General features: G+C 39.5%; 1 protein-coding gene across 6 annotated transcripts in view; it reads left to right on the plus strand.

The window, feature by feature from the left end:
- The window catches only part of PTPN12 (protein tyrosine phosphatase non-receptor type 12), an 88,699-nt gene extending 84,607 nt beyond the window's left edge, over positions 1-4,092 (plus strand). For all 6 annotated transcript variants that reach the window (XM_035020428.1, XM_035020429.1, XM_035020430.1 and 3 more), the window contains 2 exons: positions 2,892-2,999; positions 3,230-4,092. In XM_035020428.1, coding sequence (XP_034876319.1) covers positions 2,892-2,999; positions 3,230-3,291 — 170 coding nt within the window. In that variant the 3' untranslated portion in view covers positions 3,292-4,092. The remainder of the gene's footprint in view (positions 1-2,891; positions 3,000-3,229) is intronic.
- Positions 4,093-16,684: the final 12,592 nt, after the last annotated feature.

The raw sequence follows: 16,684 nt of genomic DNA on the forward strand, positions 1-16,684 counted from the left end.
CTGTTGTTTATAAAAACACTTAGAATCTAGATCTGACAGTGATTTGAATAAATGTCCCAAATTCATCTAGGTTATTGAACGAGGTCGCTAAAAATCAGTTGTTTGTAATTCTTCCTTTTAGCACTTCTACATTTGTGAAGACCAGTAAGATTATGTAGCTCAGCCCCGTGTTATAATGCCAAGTTAGAAAATTTTTCTGCCACATTTCTTTTATTATCATGGTAAAATACATCAAGTTATTATTAATTCCTATAAGTCAGTGACCATGAAAGCAGCTCATCAGACATTCTAGCCTATACAATTCCCCCAATTCATCTGTCATCGCTGCCCTTGCCCTCCCTTCTACTTTAGCTGCCCCTTCCCTGCATCTTTGCCTAACGGGGCTCCATTCCCTCTCATAAATTCTTACTACTCTTTGTCTCCTTTGCTGGGGCAATGTGTCATAAGGAAAAGAACAGAAGCTTTAGAGTCAAGCCCACCTGGTTTGGAATTCCATTTTTACCATTTTACTTAACTATGTGACTTAAGTCACCTCATTTTAGCCCTGTTTTGTTTTTGTTTTTGTTTTTGTTTTTCCTCTGTGAAATGGAGGTAATAATAGCACCTGCCCTGGAGCATTGTTGTGAGGAGTTAATCAGATCACATTCATGGAATATCAGCACTGTGCTCCGCACGTGATAGGCACTCAAATGGAAGCCAGGCTATTGTTACTGTCTTTATTAGTACTGCCGATATTGCTGGATTCCTGGGCCCTTTATTTCTTAATGTATGCTAACTCCTTTCGGGATTCTCTTGTCTAGCCAATCTAGACACTGCCCTCCATTACTCTAGTCATACTCAAAATTAACCTCCACTTTCTTGCTCCTAACTCGCATACCATTTTATTTTATCCCTCGAAACTCCTGAATACTGCGGAGGAACATCATTCCGCTTTACAGATTGAGCCTACAATTCTAGATCTTCATCCATAGTTGGGCCCTTAGCTTTGCTTGGTTATCTTATATGCTCTAGTTGGTATCCTTTCTATTTTCCTTGAATTTTCTAAATCTTTTTTTTTTTTTTTAAGATTTTATTTATTTATTAGAGCGAGAGAGAGAGAGCACAAGCAGGGGGAGCGGCAGGCAGAGGGAGAAGCAGGCTTCCCGCTGAGCAGGGAGCCCGATGCGGGGCTCGATCCCAGGACCCTGGGACCATGACCTGAGCCAAAGGCAGAGCTTAACCAACTGAGCCACCCAGGCATCCCAAATTTTCTAAATTTTTAATTTCTTCTGGGCAACACTCTCGGGTCCCCTCCCTCTTTGGGAGCTTTGTACTATCCCTCAGTAAACTTCGCTTTGCTGCCCACCAAAAAAAGAGTAAGTAAATAAATAAAAATAAACCTTTTAATTTCTTCTGAAATCATCAGTCCTACTCTTACTCAGTAGATGACCTTTTACTTCACTGAGAAAATTGAGGCCTTTTGACTGGATCATCATTTCTTTCTAGAGGCCAGTCCTGAAACCACTAGTTTCATCGCGATGCCTCTCCTCTCTGTCCCCATTGCTCTCTACATCATTTTACTATAAAACTTACCACACCAGTATAATAATAATGTGCTTGTCAGTCTCTCCTACTAGACTAGGCCTCGGGTTCTTTTTGTTCTGACCTTGAGCTGAATGAATAATTTTTAGGTTTTTCAAGAGTTGTTTAGGGGTCTCTGGCTGGCTCAGTTGGTAGAGCATGGGATTCTTGATCTCAGGGTCATGAGTTTAAGCCCCACTTTGGGTGCAGAGCTTACTTTAAAAAAAAAAGTTGTTTAAAAACAAAGAAACAAAAATCAATGAAGAATATGTGGCAGAGACTGTACGTGGCTTGCAAAGCCTAAAATAGTTATTCTCTAGCCCTTTATAGAAAAAGTTTGCTGACCCCTGTCTAAACTATAAGCACTTAAGGACAAGGATCTTGTATTCTTTGACTCATATTCCAAGTTTCCATAAAAGTTTAACAAAATTTCTTATATTACTAATCTTAGGCATCAGTAATTAAAGAAGTAAACTAAAATTTAAGTGATGTAAAACTTTTTTTTTTAAGATTTTATTTATTTATTTGACAGAGAGACAGCGAGAGAGGGAACACAAGCAGGAGGAGTTGGAGAGGGAGAAGCAGGCTTCCCGCCGAGCAGGGAGCCAGATGCGGGGCTCGATCCCAGAACCCTGGGATCAGCCGAAGGCAGATGCTTAACAACTGAGCCACCCAGGCGCCCTGATGTACAACTTTCAAAGAAAAGAATTACGTTAGAAGCCGGTAGTCCAGGGGCGCCTGGGTGGCTCAGTCGTTAAGGGTCTGCCTTCGGCTCAGGTCATGATCCCAGGGTCCTGGGATCGAGCCCCACATCGGGCTCCCTGCTCAGCGGGGAGCCTGCTTCTCCCTCTCCCACTCCCCCTGCTTGTGTTCCCTCTCTCGCTGTGCCTCTGTTGAATAAATAAATAAAATCTTTAAAAAAAAAAAAAAGGCCAGTAGTCCATTAATTAACTATGAACTTGATTGTTGTTGATTTCCATATAATGCATCTCACTTGAAATTATTGCCTTAGGACATTGGCACATAGTACAACTACCTTAAGGAAATATAAAATGGCAAGATTGAGGTTTATTAAATTAAGAGCATAAGGAGAATCCATACATTGCAGAACAACTCACTGAAGATTTCTACGTGCCCTCAAGAACACCTAACACATTTTCCTGTGTTCACTACCATTGTATTTATATGCATCTGGGCCTCTGAAATTATAATACCCAAGAGAGAAGAAACTTGCTCTTTTAACTCAATACAGACATTAAAATAATTAGAGGATTCTACATATGATGCTACAAATGATGCTGATTAACAAATGGCTTTATTTTGCATTTTAGATCATCCAGCCGGAGGTATTCACACAGAGACTTGTACAGAATGTCCACCTATTTTCAGTAACAAGAAAGATCAAATATCAGAAAGTCCAACAGAGGCCACAGATATTGGTAATTTGTTTTCTAAATAATTTTAAAACTAGTTATGTAGTTAATGCTGGCAAGAATGAGAAAAGGTTATTTGCTGTCATTTCAGGCTTTCCTGAAGGCAAAGCTTATCAGACTTTTTGCTATGATTTATTCAGGTTCTTAAATGAACTACCCAAAGCAAATTAAGAGTTTTTAGTAAATTAAAATATATTTCTGGACACTGACCAATTACTGTGGTGTTTTGACTACAGGTTTTCGTAACCGCTGTGGAAGACCCAGAGGACCAAGAGATCCACCTTCAGAATGGACATGATTCAGGGAGCTAAAAGACACTTTAAATTATACTGGAAAATTCAAGTGCCACTGAAAGCCAGATTTATAGTATTCCATCTTAAAAATGTGGGACTAACAGCAGTGTAGATTGTTACCTTAGTATTTTTTTGCTGGGACCGTCTACCTGCCTTATACTACACTTAGGAAAAAGTATTACATACGGTTTATTTTGTAACTTCAAGTATTATTGCCTTAATGTCTCTTAACCCTGTTACACGCTGCTTGTAGACATGTTAATATAGTAATACTTTTATGATAAACTGAGTTTAAGGACTACTCTTTTGCTAATGTTTTATCATGTATGCATTATTTTGTATATGTACAGGGCAAGTAGGTATATAATTTCATAAAGTTGCAGTCATAAAATATTATTAACAGAAGATGTAAGAAATTTCTGCATGGTCTAAATCTTTGTGTACCTTATTTGTAAATTATTTGCCCTGAAGTTTTAGAAAATAGTTTCTGAATTTTAAAATTGCTGGATTCATGCAGCCAGCATTGCAGGTTATCAGAGATCAAAGATTGTAATAATAATACATTTTGTAAATTGTAAGCAAAAAGTTATTTTTATATTATATACTGTCTAATTGTCCACCCTAATTGCCCTTGTTTTCATCTAGTCGTGGAGATTCAGTAAGTGCCTTGGAACAATATTGAATTCTCTTAGCTCGTGTGTGTTACTTTAATATTTGAACTCAAGTGGGATTAGAAGACTATCAAAATACATGTATGTTTCAGGATATCTGACCTGCATTAAAAAAACAAAAACAATTTTACAGTGCCTCCTTGTCTTGGTTTTTCATTCCTCATTCCTAGGAAATTAGAGTTAGTATCTACCTTCCTGCTGGCTCAGCCTTTAAGTCATGAGTGTGAATGGGGTTTAAACTCTTAATTAAAGAATAGGGAGCACCATCTGCAAAAACATGGCTTCGCAACTCCCAATACTGCTACTAATTCTAATACCCTTGAGTCAGCCCTAGGCAGCCTTCTCATTACTGTCTACTAAGATCCAATAAAACACCAAGCAAACAGAGGCTAGGAAAGGGGTTTCTTCCCACTCCACAACTGGAGCATAGCTCCCCATCCGTAAGTCTCAAGTTTGAATTCTGACACCAGGGATTGAAGTTAATGGATGTCTGTATTTTCCCTCTATACAAAAGGAAGAAGAAATTATGAGACTAATAGGATTACTGTAGAGGAGAAAATAATACTATAATTTCTTGTCAGTTTTTCTTTAAGCTCAATGGTCTTCGTGTTCATTCCTTAGAATCTCACATTTTCCCCATATATTTTGGTCATAGGAAATGTGAATACAGGGGACCCTTGACATTCACAAGATACAGACGTCTCTGTAGCATATCATTTTCCTAAAAAAATTTAAACTGAAATAAAATAGAACTGAATAAAATATTTAGCTCCTCTACACACTTGATGATTTGTATAATATGGTACTAAAATCATTTACAAACATTTTTTTGTTAGGAAGGAGTTGCTTGGAACATCTTCATTGAAAAATAACATGTATTCAGGGGAGCCTGGGTGGCTCAGTTGGTTAAGCGACTGCCTTTGGCTCAGGTCATGATCCCGGAGTCCCCATGATCGAGTCCCGCATTGGGCTCCCTGCTCAGCAGGGAGTCTGCTTCTCCCTCTGACCCTCCTCCCTCTCATGCTCTCTGTCTCTCATTCTCTCTCTCTCAAATAAATAAATAAAATCTTAAAAAAAAAAAAGAAAAATAACATGTTTTCAGAAGAGTGCAAAAATCCTAATAATCATCACAAAGTTTACACACCCGTGTGAGTGTGACACCATCCAGGTTGAGCAATAGAATGGGATCTGCCACTGAGATTTCCCCTTGGATTTCTGAGATTTGTTTATTATATGAGTAGCAGTCACTTATTTTTCATTGCTATAGAATTTTGCATTGTATGCATGTACCCCAGTGTGTCCATTCTGCTATTAACAGACATTTTATTTCTGGTTTGGGAATATTACAAATTATGCTACTGTGAACAATTTTTTTTAAGATTCATTTATTTGAGAGAGAGGGAAAGAATCCCGAGTGGACTCTGTGCCGAGCGTACTACAAACATTTTTTAATGTGTTATTTGGGGTCCATATATATATATAAATCTGTTGGATATATATCAAGAAGTAGAATTTTGGGATTACAGTGTACGCATACATATTCTCCTTTAGTAGATACTGCCAGACAATTGTCCTAAATGGTTGTTCTAATTGTTATGTATTTCTTGGTATTGCCCTTAATTTTCATTTTAGCCTTCCTAATTGGTACAAAGTGGTCCTTAATGACAAATGATGTTGAGCACATTTTATGTGCTTGTGACTGACCCACGTGGATACTTTTTTTATGAACTACCTATTTTAGTTTCAAGGAATTTGTATTTTATATCTAAGACTACATTTTTTGGTTCAGGGAATGAGGTAATTTTTTTCCCCCATTGATCAATCACCATTTAATGCCCTTGCTCCACTGTTACATGGTTTTGTCAGGTAGCCATTGATACCAGTTAGGTATCCACTGATCTGTTATGTTTCTAGATTTTTTTTTTCTTTGCATTCTATTGCCTATCTTTAGGATGATATATATATTTTTAAGATTTTATTTATTTTTGGGGGGCACCTGGGTGGCTCAGCCGTTAAGCGTCTGCCTTCGGCTCAGGTCATGATCTCAGGGTCCTGGGATTGAGCCCTGCATTGGGCTCCTTCCTCAGTGGGAAGCCTGCTTCTCCCTCTCCCTCTGCTTCTCCCCCTGCTTGTGTTCCCTCTCTCACTGTGTCTCTCTCTGTCAAATAAATAAAATCTTAAAAAAAATTTTTTTTTAATTTTTTTGAGAGAGCGCGTGTGACCACGAGCAGGGGGAGGGGCAGAGGGAGAAGGAGACTCCTTGCCGAGCAGGGAGCCTGACACAGGGCTTGATCCCAGTTTCCCTGGATCATGGCTTGAGCTGAAGGCAGACACTTAACTGACTGAGAACCCAGGCGCCCCTAGGATGATACTTTATTTATTTAAAGATTTTATTTATTTGACAGAGAGAGACACAGGGGGAGCGGGAGAGGGAGATGCAGGCTTCCTGCTGAGCAGGGAGCCCGATGCGGGGCTCGATCCCAGGACCCTGGGATCATGACCTGAGCCGAAGGCAGACGCTTAACGGCTGAGCCACCCAGGCGCCCCTAGGATGATACTTTAAATTCTGCCTTTTTCTAGCTTTATTAGCTTTCTCTTACGGGTTAATTTTTATATTGCCTGGGACACTTGGTAGAACAGTTACTCATTTTTCTTCTTCCATGTAAAGCATATGGTAAGCTCATTTGCATCTGAGATAAATCATTGCCAAATCCATCCTGCCTCTTTATCCAAAACTTCTACCTTGTCTAGCTAAGGCTACAAAGGCCTTTAAGATCTTTCCATCATAACACAATCAGCTTTCCTTTGGAAGCAGTTTTTCATAAATAGTACTTTTCATTCTAGTACTTTTTACTTTATGGACATTTTCTCTATAGATAAATGAAGAGCAATAAAGCCACAGTTATAGGTCAGTGCTGAGCCAGCCTCAGTCATTGACTAAGTAACTTAAGTATATAGTATATATATGTATATTTTTTATTTTTTATTGTTATGTTAATCACCATACATTACATCATTAGTTTTTGATGTAGTGTTCCATGATTCATTGTTTGTGCATAACACCCAGTGCTCCATGCAGAACGTGCCCTCCTCAATACCCACCACCAGGCTAACCCATCCTCCCACCCCCCTCCCCTCTAGAACCCTCAGTTTGTTTTTCAGAGTCCATCGTCTCTCATGGCTCGTCTACCCCTCCGATTTCCCCCCCTTCATTCTTCCTCTCCTGCTACCTTCTTCTTCTCCTTTTTTTTTTTCTTAACATATATTGCATTATTTGTTTCAGAGGTACAGATCTGAGATTCAACAGTCTTGCACAATTCACAGCGCTTACCAGAGCACATACCCTCCCCAGTGTCTATCACCCAGTCACCCCATCCCTCCCACCTCACCCCCCACTCCAACAACACTCAGTTTGTTTCCTGCGATTAAGAATTCCTCATATCAGTGAGATCATATGATACGTGTCTTTCTCTGTTTGACTTAATTCACTCAACATAATACCCTCCAGTTCCATCCACGTCGTTGCAAATGGCAAGATCTCATTCCTTTTGATGGCTGCATAATATTCCATTGTATATAGATATACCACATCTTCTTTATCCATTCATCTGTCGATGGACATCTTGGCTCTTTCCATAGTTTGGCTATTGTGGACATTGCTGCTATAAACATTGGGCTGTATGTACCCCTTTGGATCCCTACATTTGTATCTTTGGGGTAAATACCCAGTAGTGTAATTGCTGGATCGTAGGGTAGCTCTATTTTCAACTTTTTGAGGAACCTCCATACTGTTTTCCAGAGTGGCTGCACCAGCATGCATTCCCACCAACAGTGTAGGACGGTTCCCCTTTCTCCACATCCCCGCCAACATCTGTCCTTTCCTGACTTGTTAATTTTAGCCATTCTGACTGGTGTGAGGTGGTATCTCATGGAGGTTTTGATTTGGATTTCCCTGATGGCAAGCGATGTTGAGCACTTTTTCATGTGTCTGTTGGCCATTTGGATGTCTTCTTTGGAAAAATGTCTGTTCATGTCTTCTGCCCATTTCTTGATTGGATTCTTTGTTCTTTGGGTGTTGAGTTTGATAAGTTCTTTATAGATTTTGGATACTAGCCCTTTATCTGATATGTCATTTGCAAATATCTTCTCCCATTCTGTCGGTTGTCTTTTGGTTTTGTTGACTGTTTCCTTTGCTTTGCAAAAGCTTTTTATCTGATGAAGTCCCAATAGTTCATTTTTGCCTTTGCTTCCCCTGCCTTTGGCGATGTTTCTAGGAAGAAGTTGCTGCGGCTGAGGTCAAAGAGGTTGCTGCCTGTGTTCTCCTTTAGGATTTTGATGGACTCCTGTCTCACATTGAGGTCTTTCAACGATTTGGAGTCTATTTTTGTGTGTGGTGTAAGGAAATGGTCCAGTTTCATTCTTCTGCATGTGGCTGTCCAATTTTCCCAACACCATTTGTTGAAGAGACTGTCTTTTTTCCATTGGACATTCTTTCCTGCTTTGTCAAAGATTAGTTGACCATAGAGTTGAGGGTCCGTTTCTGGGCTCTCTATTCTGTTCCATTGATCCCTAACTTAAGTATAACAGCCTCAGGTAGGACCTGTGGTTAAGATTTTTGCCTGAGGGAAATCACATAACTTTGTGTTCTAAATCCCTGGGGTCACTTAAAGTCATTGAAACTGTTAAATTCTTGAATGTGAAGAGTTTACTGCGTATCAGTTTGTCTTTTTATCTTCTGAGATTGAATTTACAAATAGGTAGCGTTAAGTTCTTACTCTTGTTTAGGTAACTAGATGGATATGAGGGAAAGGGAGGGTCTCTTGGTTCCCAGAATTCTGGTTGGGAAATGAAAATCTCAATTTTGAATACATTGAGTTTGGGATAACCCCCAGTACCCAGGAGGTGATGTCCTGTCCATAGGTAGATTTGAAGTTCATAAGAAGTGTCCAGACTAGAGATCAATAATAGGTAATTAATACAGCCAGGAATGGAACTACAAGGGCACAAAAGCCCCAGGGAGAATTTGATATTTAAGTGAACTTTTGTAGTAATATTGCAAATCTTCACATTTCTATTTGTTGAAACTTGATTTAGGTTAAACATGGGCACTATCCCCTACCTTGGTGAATGGTGTCCTCTTTCTCCCATTACCCATACTAGTCATCTATCTGGTTTACTCTGCACTCTAAGCTCATCTCTTCAATCCAGCTTCCTCACTACAAAAGGCCAATCTGATTTGCTCATGACCTCTTCTAATAGTTACTTTTTCCCTAAAAAATCTTTAATGGCTCTTCACTGTCTATGGTAATATTTCTTCAAACTGTGTCCCAAGTTGTACTGCATTAGAATTTTTGGGAAGTGTCCTTAAAATTCGGGTTCCAGGGTCCTCCCCTGGAGCCAAATTAGAAGGGGAATAAGAAATGTGTGTTTTAGGGGCACCTGGTTGAGTCAATCGGAAGAGCATGTGACTTTTTTGATCTTGGGGTCGTGAGTTCAAACCCCACATGGGGTATAGAGATTACTTAAATAAATAAAACTTAAAAAAAAAAAGTGTGTTTTAGACGAGTACCATAGGTGATTCTGATGCATAATGCAATTGGAGAGCAAGGCCCACGGGATCAAGGCTAACAGCAGATGATGCCAGATCCCATCTAAGATCTGTCTGCTGCCGGCCTTTGCGGGCTTTAACTGCTTATACCTGTGCTCTGGTCATAATGAACTATGGCTGACCCTTGAACAACAAGGGTTTGAACGCCACAGGTCCAGTTATACATGATTGTTTTCTTTTTTTAAAAAAAATATTGATTTGGGGCGCCTGGGTGGCTCAGTCGTTAAGCGTCTGCCTTCGGCTCAGGTCATGATCCCAGGGTCCTGGGATCGAGCCCCGCGTCGGGCTCCCTGTTTGGCGGGAGGCCTGCATCTCCTTCTCCCTCTCCCACTCCCCCTGCTTGTGTTCCCTCTCTCGCTGTGTCTCTCTGTCAAATAAATCAATCAAATCTTTAAAAAAAAAAAAAAGATTGATTTATTTGAGAGCAAGTGGGCATGTGCTTGCACAGGAGCCTGCAGAGGGAGGGGCAGAGGAAGAGGGAGAGAAACTTGAGCAGATTCGGGCACTGAGCGTGGGGCCCAATATGGGACTCGATCTCCTGATTCTGAGATCACGACCTGAGCCAAAACCAAGAGTCGGATGCTTAACCGACTGCGCCACCCAGGTGCCCCAATACGATTTTTTTCAATACATGCAGTACAGTACTGTAAGTATATTTTCCTTATTGATTTTCATTAAAAATTTTTATTGAAGTTTAGTTGACGAAGTTACATTAGTTTCAGGTGTAAGACATACTGATTCAACAACTCTGTGGTTATGCTATGCTCACGACAAGTTGTAGCTACCATCTTCAGCATTCAGTGAATGCTATTACATTACCATGGACAATATTCCCTATGCTGTACCTTTCATCCCCATGACTTATTCATTCTATAACTGGAAGCCTGTACGTCCCACTCCCCTTCACCCATTTTACCCATCCCCCCCACCCGTCTCCCCTCTGGCAACCATCAGTTTGTTCTCTATTTATGGGTCTGTTTCTGCTTTATTAATTTGTTTTGTTTTTTAGATTACACATAAAAGTGAAAGCATATGCTCCTCGTCTTTCTCTGATTTATTTCACTTAGCATAATACCCTCTACATCCATCCATGTTGTTGCAAATGGTAAGATCTCATTCTTTTTTATCGCTGAGTAATATTCCAGTGTTTATGATTTTCTTAATAATATCTTCTTTCCTCTAGCTTACTTTATTGTAAGAATACTGTACCTCGGGGTGCCTGGGTGGCTCAGTTTGTTGGGTGTCTGCCTTTGGCTCAGGTCCTGGGATTGAGCCCTGTGTTGGGCTCCCTGCTCGGTGGGGAGTCAGCTTCTTCCTCTGCCCCTCCCCCTGCTCGTACTCCCTCTCTCTTTCTCAAGTAAATAAATAAATAAATAAATCTTTTGAAAAAATGGGGCACCTGAATGGTTCAGTCGGTTGGGCATCTGCCTTCAGCTCAGGTCATGATCTCAGGGTCCCGGGATCGAGTCCCGCATCAGGCTCCCTGCTCAGTGGGGAGTCTGCTTCTCCCTCTGCCTCCCCCAACTTGTGCTCTCTTTCTCTAATATATAAATAAAATCTTTAAAAGAAAAAAAAAGTTTCCTGAGCCCCCTACACCTTACTTATACTATAACCTGTGTCTTGAAACACCCTACGTTGTCCTTGTTCTGCTGAGCCCTACTCATCTATGAAGACTAATTCAAGTGTTGTCTTTTATTAAACCATTCATCTCATCCTGTTTCCCACACCAAGTCAATCAACCATTTTCTCTGTGTCTATACTGTACCCCATTTATGGATCAATGTACTTAGACCTTTTGCTCTACTAACCTAGCCCCTTGAGAGAAATGATCATGATATTTAGGGAAAATGTTGGCATATATATACATACTTTGAAAACAGCTCAATGTACAAAGTAGAACTAATTTTGAATATATGTATTTTCTTAAACATTGTCCTGACAGAGAGCAGAAAATAAATGTCAATTGAATAGGTGAGTTGACTCCAAGTCCATAGCACATGTTAAGATAGTTAGTCCACACCTGATTTTGATTTACATTCCCAACCACCCTTCTATTAAGTCTTTGTATTTTCAAACTTCATACCTCTTGACACGTGATTTAAAACACCCACATAAATACACTCAGGGAGTGAAGCTTACTAAAGGTTTTTTATAGACTTGTCCCTGCTCCTGGACCCAGCTCAAAAGTAAGAGTGGTCAAAAACATTACCCACTGACTGTGAGTACTTTCCCAAGAATATATCCATAGTTTCCAAACTGAATAGCTGGCTTTGTTCTGAAGACATCTATACATATATATTAAGGACTTTTTCACAATTAAACTAAAAAAAGACAGTTTTGTGCTAAATGTGAAGGGGAGCAATAAAAAGAATAAATGCAATTTGTAATCTGAAGCTTTTCAGAGAAACTCAAGTAAAGAATGCCATCTTAATTATATTGAACCCAAAAATGTACTCTGATTGTAATATTTTTGTTGAAATATGTATTTGGTACTCTTGATTGCAATCCATGAAATCATTCTAGTTTAAGGATTAAGCCAGATTAAACAGGATTAAATTGAATTAAATCACTATTGTGCTAGTTTGGAAAAGTTCTTGCTGCTTTTGTTTTCTTACACGGGTATCTCCTCAATATCTGCTTTTAGTGATGTTACATCGGATGTCAAAAATTCAGACTCTATTAATAGCCTTCCTTTTTTCATTTTTATTTTTTTTAAGTAAGCTCTACATCCAACATGGCACTTGAACTCACAACCCCAAGACCCCCAGACTCTATTAATAGCTTTCTAAATAATGAAATGTGAATTAATTTCAGATTTTAAATACTTTATTCTCTAATACTGGATCTTTGTTACACAGCTCTTATAGGCCAGAAGCTCAAATTTTCATTCTGGCAGATGGAGAATTGCAAAAGCTTTAAACTAAGATTTTGGCACATATCCACTCAATAAGAAGCCACTGCATATTTGCTAAAAGTGCAAAGCAGATGCAGTTTTGAATATAAACTGTATTTTCTTAACAGATTTGCTACAGTCTGTTTCCTCAGTTATTTGTCTTTAAGGTGCACAAATCTCCTAAGATGTGCAAATGACTGGTGTTTAGATCATTTAACCAGTGAAAAGTAGCTCCAGGAGGTGTGTCTCTGTTCTGTACTAGAACAAATCTGGGCTTTGTTGAATTAGTGGGGGAAGGGAATTCCAAAGATTCCAGGCATTTTACACTTTTTAGAGATAGCACGGCACATGTACTGTATCATGACTTAATGAAGTAGCATTTGTGACTTGAAACTATGCTTGCCAAAATGTCAACAAGAACATACCCTTAGCTACTACAGAGTTATGCCCGAATAGCCAAGCAGGAAACAGGAAAACAGTTCTAAATTTCTTAAAATACTATGGGTTTTTTTTTTTTTTTTTAAGATTTTTTATTTATTTATTTGACAGAGAGACACAGCGAGAGAGGGAACACAAGCAGGGGGAGTGGGAGAGGGAGAAGCAGGCTCCCCGCTGAGCAAGGAGCCCGATGTGGGGCTTTATCCCAGGACCTGGGATCATGACCTGAGCAGAAGGCAGACGCCTAACGACTGAGCCACCCAGGCGCCCCAAAATACTATGTTTTTATAAAATCAGTAATTCTTTTATTTTTTTCCATAGTTACCTTTTTTTTGAGATGAGAACTTTCAAGATAGATCAACACTCTTAGCAACTCTCAAATATGCAATGCAGTATTATTAACTACAGTCATTGCACATTACATATCCATGACTTATTTATTTTATAACTGGAAGTTTGTACTATTGGCCCCCTTCACCCACCATTTTGCCCACCTCAACCCTCAATATTATATTTTTTCTGGTGGAAAAATTCTTCAGTAGGATTGTTTGATAAGTACACAAACGTTCAGATCATCTATACCTCTGTAATATTTTAAAGTATTGTGCCTTCTAAATTTTAGCTTTATCTACTTATATATAACCTATTAGAATATTTCCAATGTCTTCTAATACTAAATGTGAAAAAGCATTTAAATAATATACTGTATTAAATATAAAATCTAAGTATTTAGCATCTGTCATTGTATTTGAAGTAAGCACACAATAACATTTTCATGCAGCTTCTATGCAAAAAATTTAAAACACCAATCTAGGGATACTACATACGTCGTAATTTGAAAGATGTAGAGATTTAGCTGAAATTAACGTTAGAAAAAAATTTTCTATATACACATTTAATTGTTTCAGAAAAGTGAAATGCAGTTTCTAGGGAATTTCCTATTGCTGATCAGCATAACAAAGTATTCTTACCATCTTTTCAACCTAAAGTGAGCTGTCCATTTTAATCTTACTGTTCCATCTGTCACTATCGATTTGCCTGTAACAGAAATAAACTGAAATGTATATGTAGAAGTTTTATGTTTAGACGTTACTTTCATCTGAATTCACTTAGGAAGTTAGGATCAAAGATTTTTGAAAGCTGGATTCTTTGGCAAAGGATTTCAAATAGAGCTTTTATTGTGGCTATAGGCCTCGGACTATCACCGAACTTTTCCCTATTCTACCAGAAGAGGGCAGCAAAGCAAACCAAGAGGAAATTTATGGATCCAAAAAGTCAGGAAAGGCACTCAAGAAAATTCAGAAAACTAAGAGCCCAAAAGATTCTGTGGGTGGCTTCACTGTTTGAGAATGTTTATCAAGGCCCTAATACCAAGTGTCCCACTTTGCAAGAGGCATGAGCAAATCTTAAATTTTTTTTTTTTTTAAGATTTTATTTATTCATACAAGAGAGAGACAGAGCACAAGCAGGGGGAGAGGCAGAGGCAGAGGGAGAAGCAGGCTCCCCAATGAGCTGGGAGCCCGATGCGGGGCTTGATCCCAGGACCTGGAGATCATGATGCTAGCCGAAGGCAAACACTTAACCAACTGAGCCACCCAGGCACTCCGGCATGAGCAAATCATAAGACATCAACAGCCGTCAGGCAGACTCAAACTTATCTAATAAAAATTAATTTTGCTAAATGCTTACCATGTGCCAGGCACCCCGATAATCTCTGAACACATATTATCTTACTTAATCGTCATAAAAACCTTGCCAGGTAAATATCCCTGTTTAATGGATGAATCTGAAGAATACAGACTTTAGGTAATTTTAAGTCACACAAAGTAGCAAAGCCAGAATTTAAACCTAGCTCCTATTTTCAAATCCTTACTCTTGACTACTAACCTCGCTATATGTCTCTAGATTTCAGAGAAGCTGGGGGTGTAAGCTTTAGCAGGCAAAAAATGTTTGCTTGTTAACTGACTAGAAAAGGGGCTACTTAGGTCAAATGTCATTTGTAAGCTTTAAAACATAGAGCCTGAAAACTGATGGAGCCTGGAAATCATGGCCACGATATTTTGCAGCTTCTCCCATGGAGGTGGAGTCTTTTTTCTTACCTTTAGTATCTAGGCTGACCTTGTACCTTGCTTTGGCTAATAAAATGCATCAGATGTGTTTCTGGGCTGATTCTGTTTCTAGACCTTAAAAGGTCAGGCTACTCCCATCTCCTGGGGCCCTGCTGATGGCAAGGAAAGAAATTCTTTTTTTTTTTTTTTAAGATTTTATTTATTTGACAGAGAGAGAATGAGAGAGAGAGCACATGAGAGGGGGGAGGTTCAGAGGGAGAAGCAGACTCCCCGCCGAGCAGGGAGCCCGATGCGGGGCTCGATCCCAGGACCCTGGGATCATGACCTGAGCCGAAGGCAGTCGCTTAACCAACTGAGCCACCCAGGCGCCCAAGGAAAGAAATTCTTAACCACACCACCGCTGAGAGACTATGTGGAGAGTCAGTCCCAATCAATACCACGTGGGAGAGAAGCATCCCACCTAGCGCTCCCAGTCCCCAGAGCTGTGCGAAATAATCAAGTGTTGTTTTGAAACCATTATGTTGCATGGTGGTTTTTTATGCAGCAAGATAGAAGTGAAACAATGACAACAATGGAAAACCAAAAATGTCCTGAGTCTACAAATATTTAATGTAGGTCCACTTCTTTCCTATCTTTTTCCTTTTTTCCTGTCACTTCTGTACTTTTCATAGCTGTATGAAATAGCCATGTGTCCTTTCGCTTCCTTTTCTCAACATATAGTTGGTAATGAACAGTGAAAATGTCAAAAGGCTGTAGGTCAAAGCCAAGGAGTTTCCAAAGTTTTAAATCAAGCCTTAAGGAATTAGAAATGTACCCACTTTATATATATATATATATACACACACTCACCATATATATATATATATACACACACACACACAAACACACATATATTTTAAAGTAGTCTCTATACCCAGTGTGGGGCTTGAATTCACGACCCCAAGATCAAGAGTCTCATGCTATTCCAAAAGCCAGTCAGGTGCCCCAAAATGTACCCACCTATTTAATAACACTCTATAAGCAGCTTCTAGGGCAGGAAAAGCACTTACATGAGCTCTAAAATAAAAGGACATCTTGGAGTTCTTTTTGCTATTACATTAAAGCTATGATATACATAATAATTTTTAATGTGAAGTCTTAAGCCCATGGTTGGGAGTTAACACAGATCTAAAATCCTTCCTTTTTTTTTTTTCTATGCCTCAAAACAATTGAGAACTTTTGATAAATAACTTATTTAACTCTCCTATGATGCCTCCTATATCCACATACTGTTGTGAGTGACTCATTTAATAAGGTAGGCACTATCTTTAATCTCCATTCTATAGAAGAGGAAGTCAGGGTACAGAGAGAGGTTAACTAACTTGTCCAAGATCACATGCAGGAAAATTCTGGTCCTTTTCTGCTGGATGAAGATGGTGGGGGTGGAGGCGGATATGGAGTTAGGTGGTATTATGTATTCAAGTAACGGTCCACTTCAGTAACCCTGGGAACTAACCATGAGAGCAGGGAGGCCTTCGCGTGTCATTTGAGATCCACGATGTGGCTTGGAGTTTTCTAGCTCCATCTGCCACCACTGGCTCTCCGCCCTAACCTTCAGCTAGAGAAACTTAGCCCCCACACATCCCTGGGAATTTTTCACCTCTGTGCTTTGCTCTTTGGGTCTCACTCAACAGCCAGCCCCTGCAGGGAATGCCCTCACCACCTTCTTCAAGTGCAGAG

The sequence above is a fragment of the Mirounga leonina genome, unplaced genomic scaffold (genome assembly GCF_011800145.1).
Source record: "Mirounga leonina isolate KUSES-001 unplaced genomic scaffold, KU_Mleo_1.0 Mir_174, whole genome shotgun sequence".
NCBI classification, from domain to species: Eukaryota; Metazoa; Chordata; class Mammalia; order Carnivora; family Phocidae; genus Mirounga; species Mirounga leonina.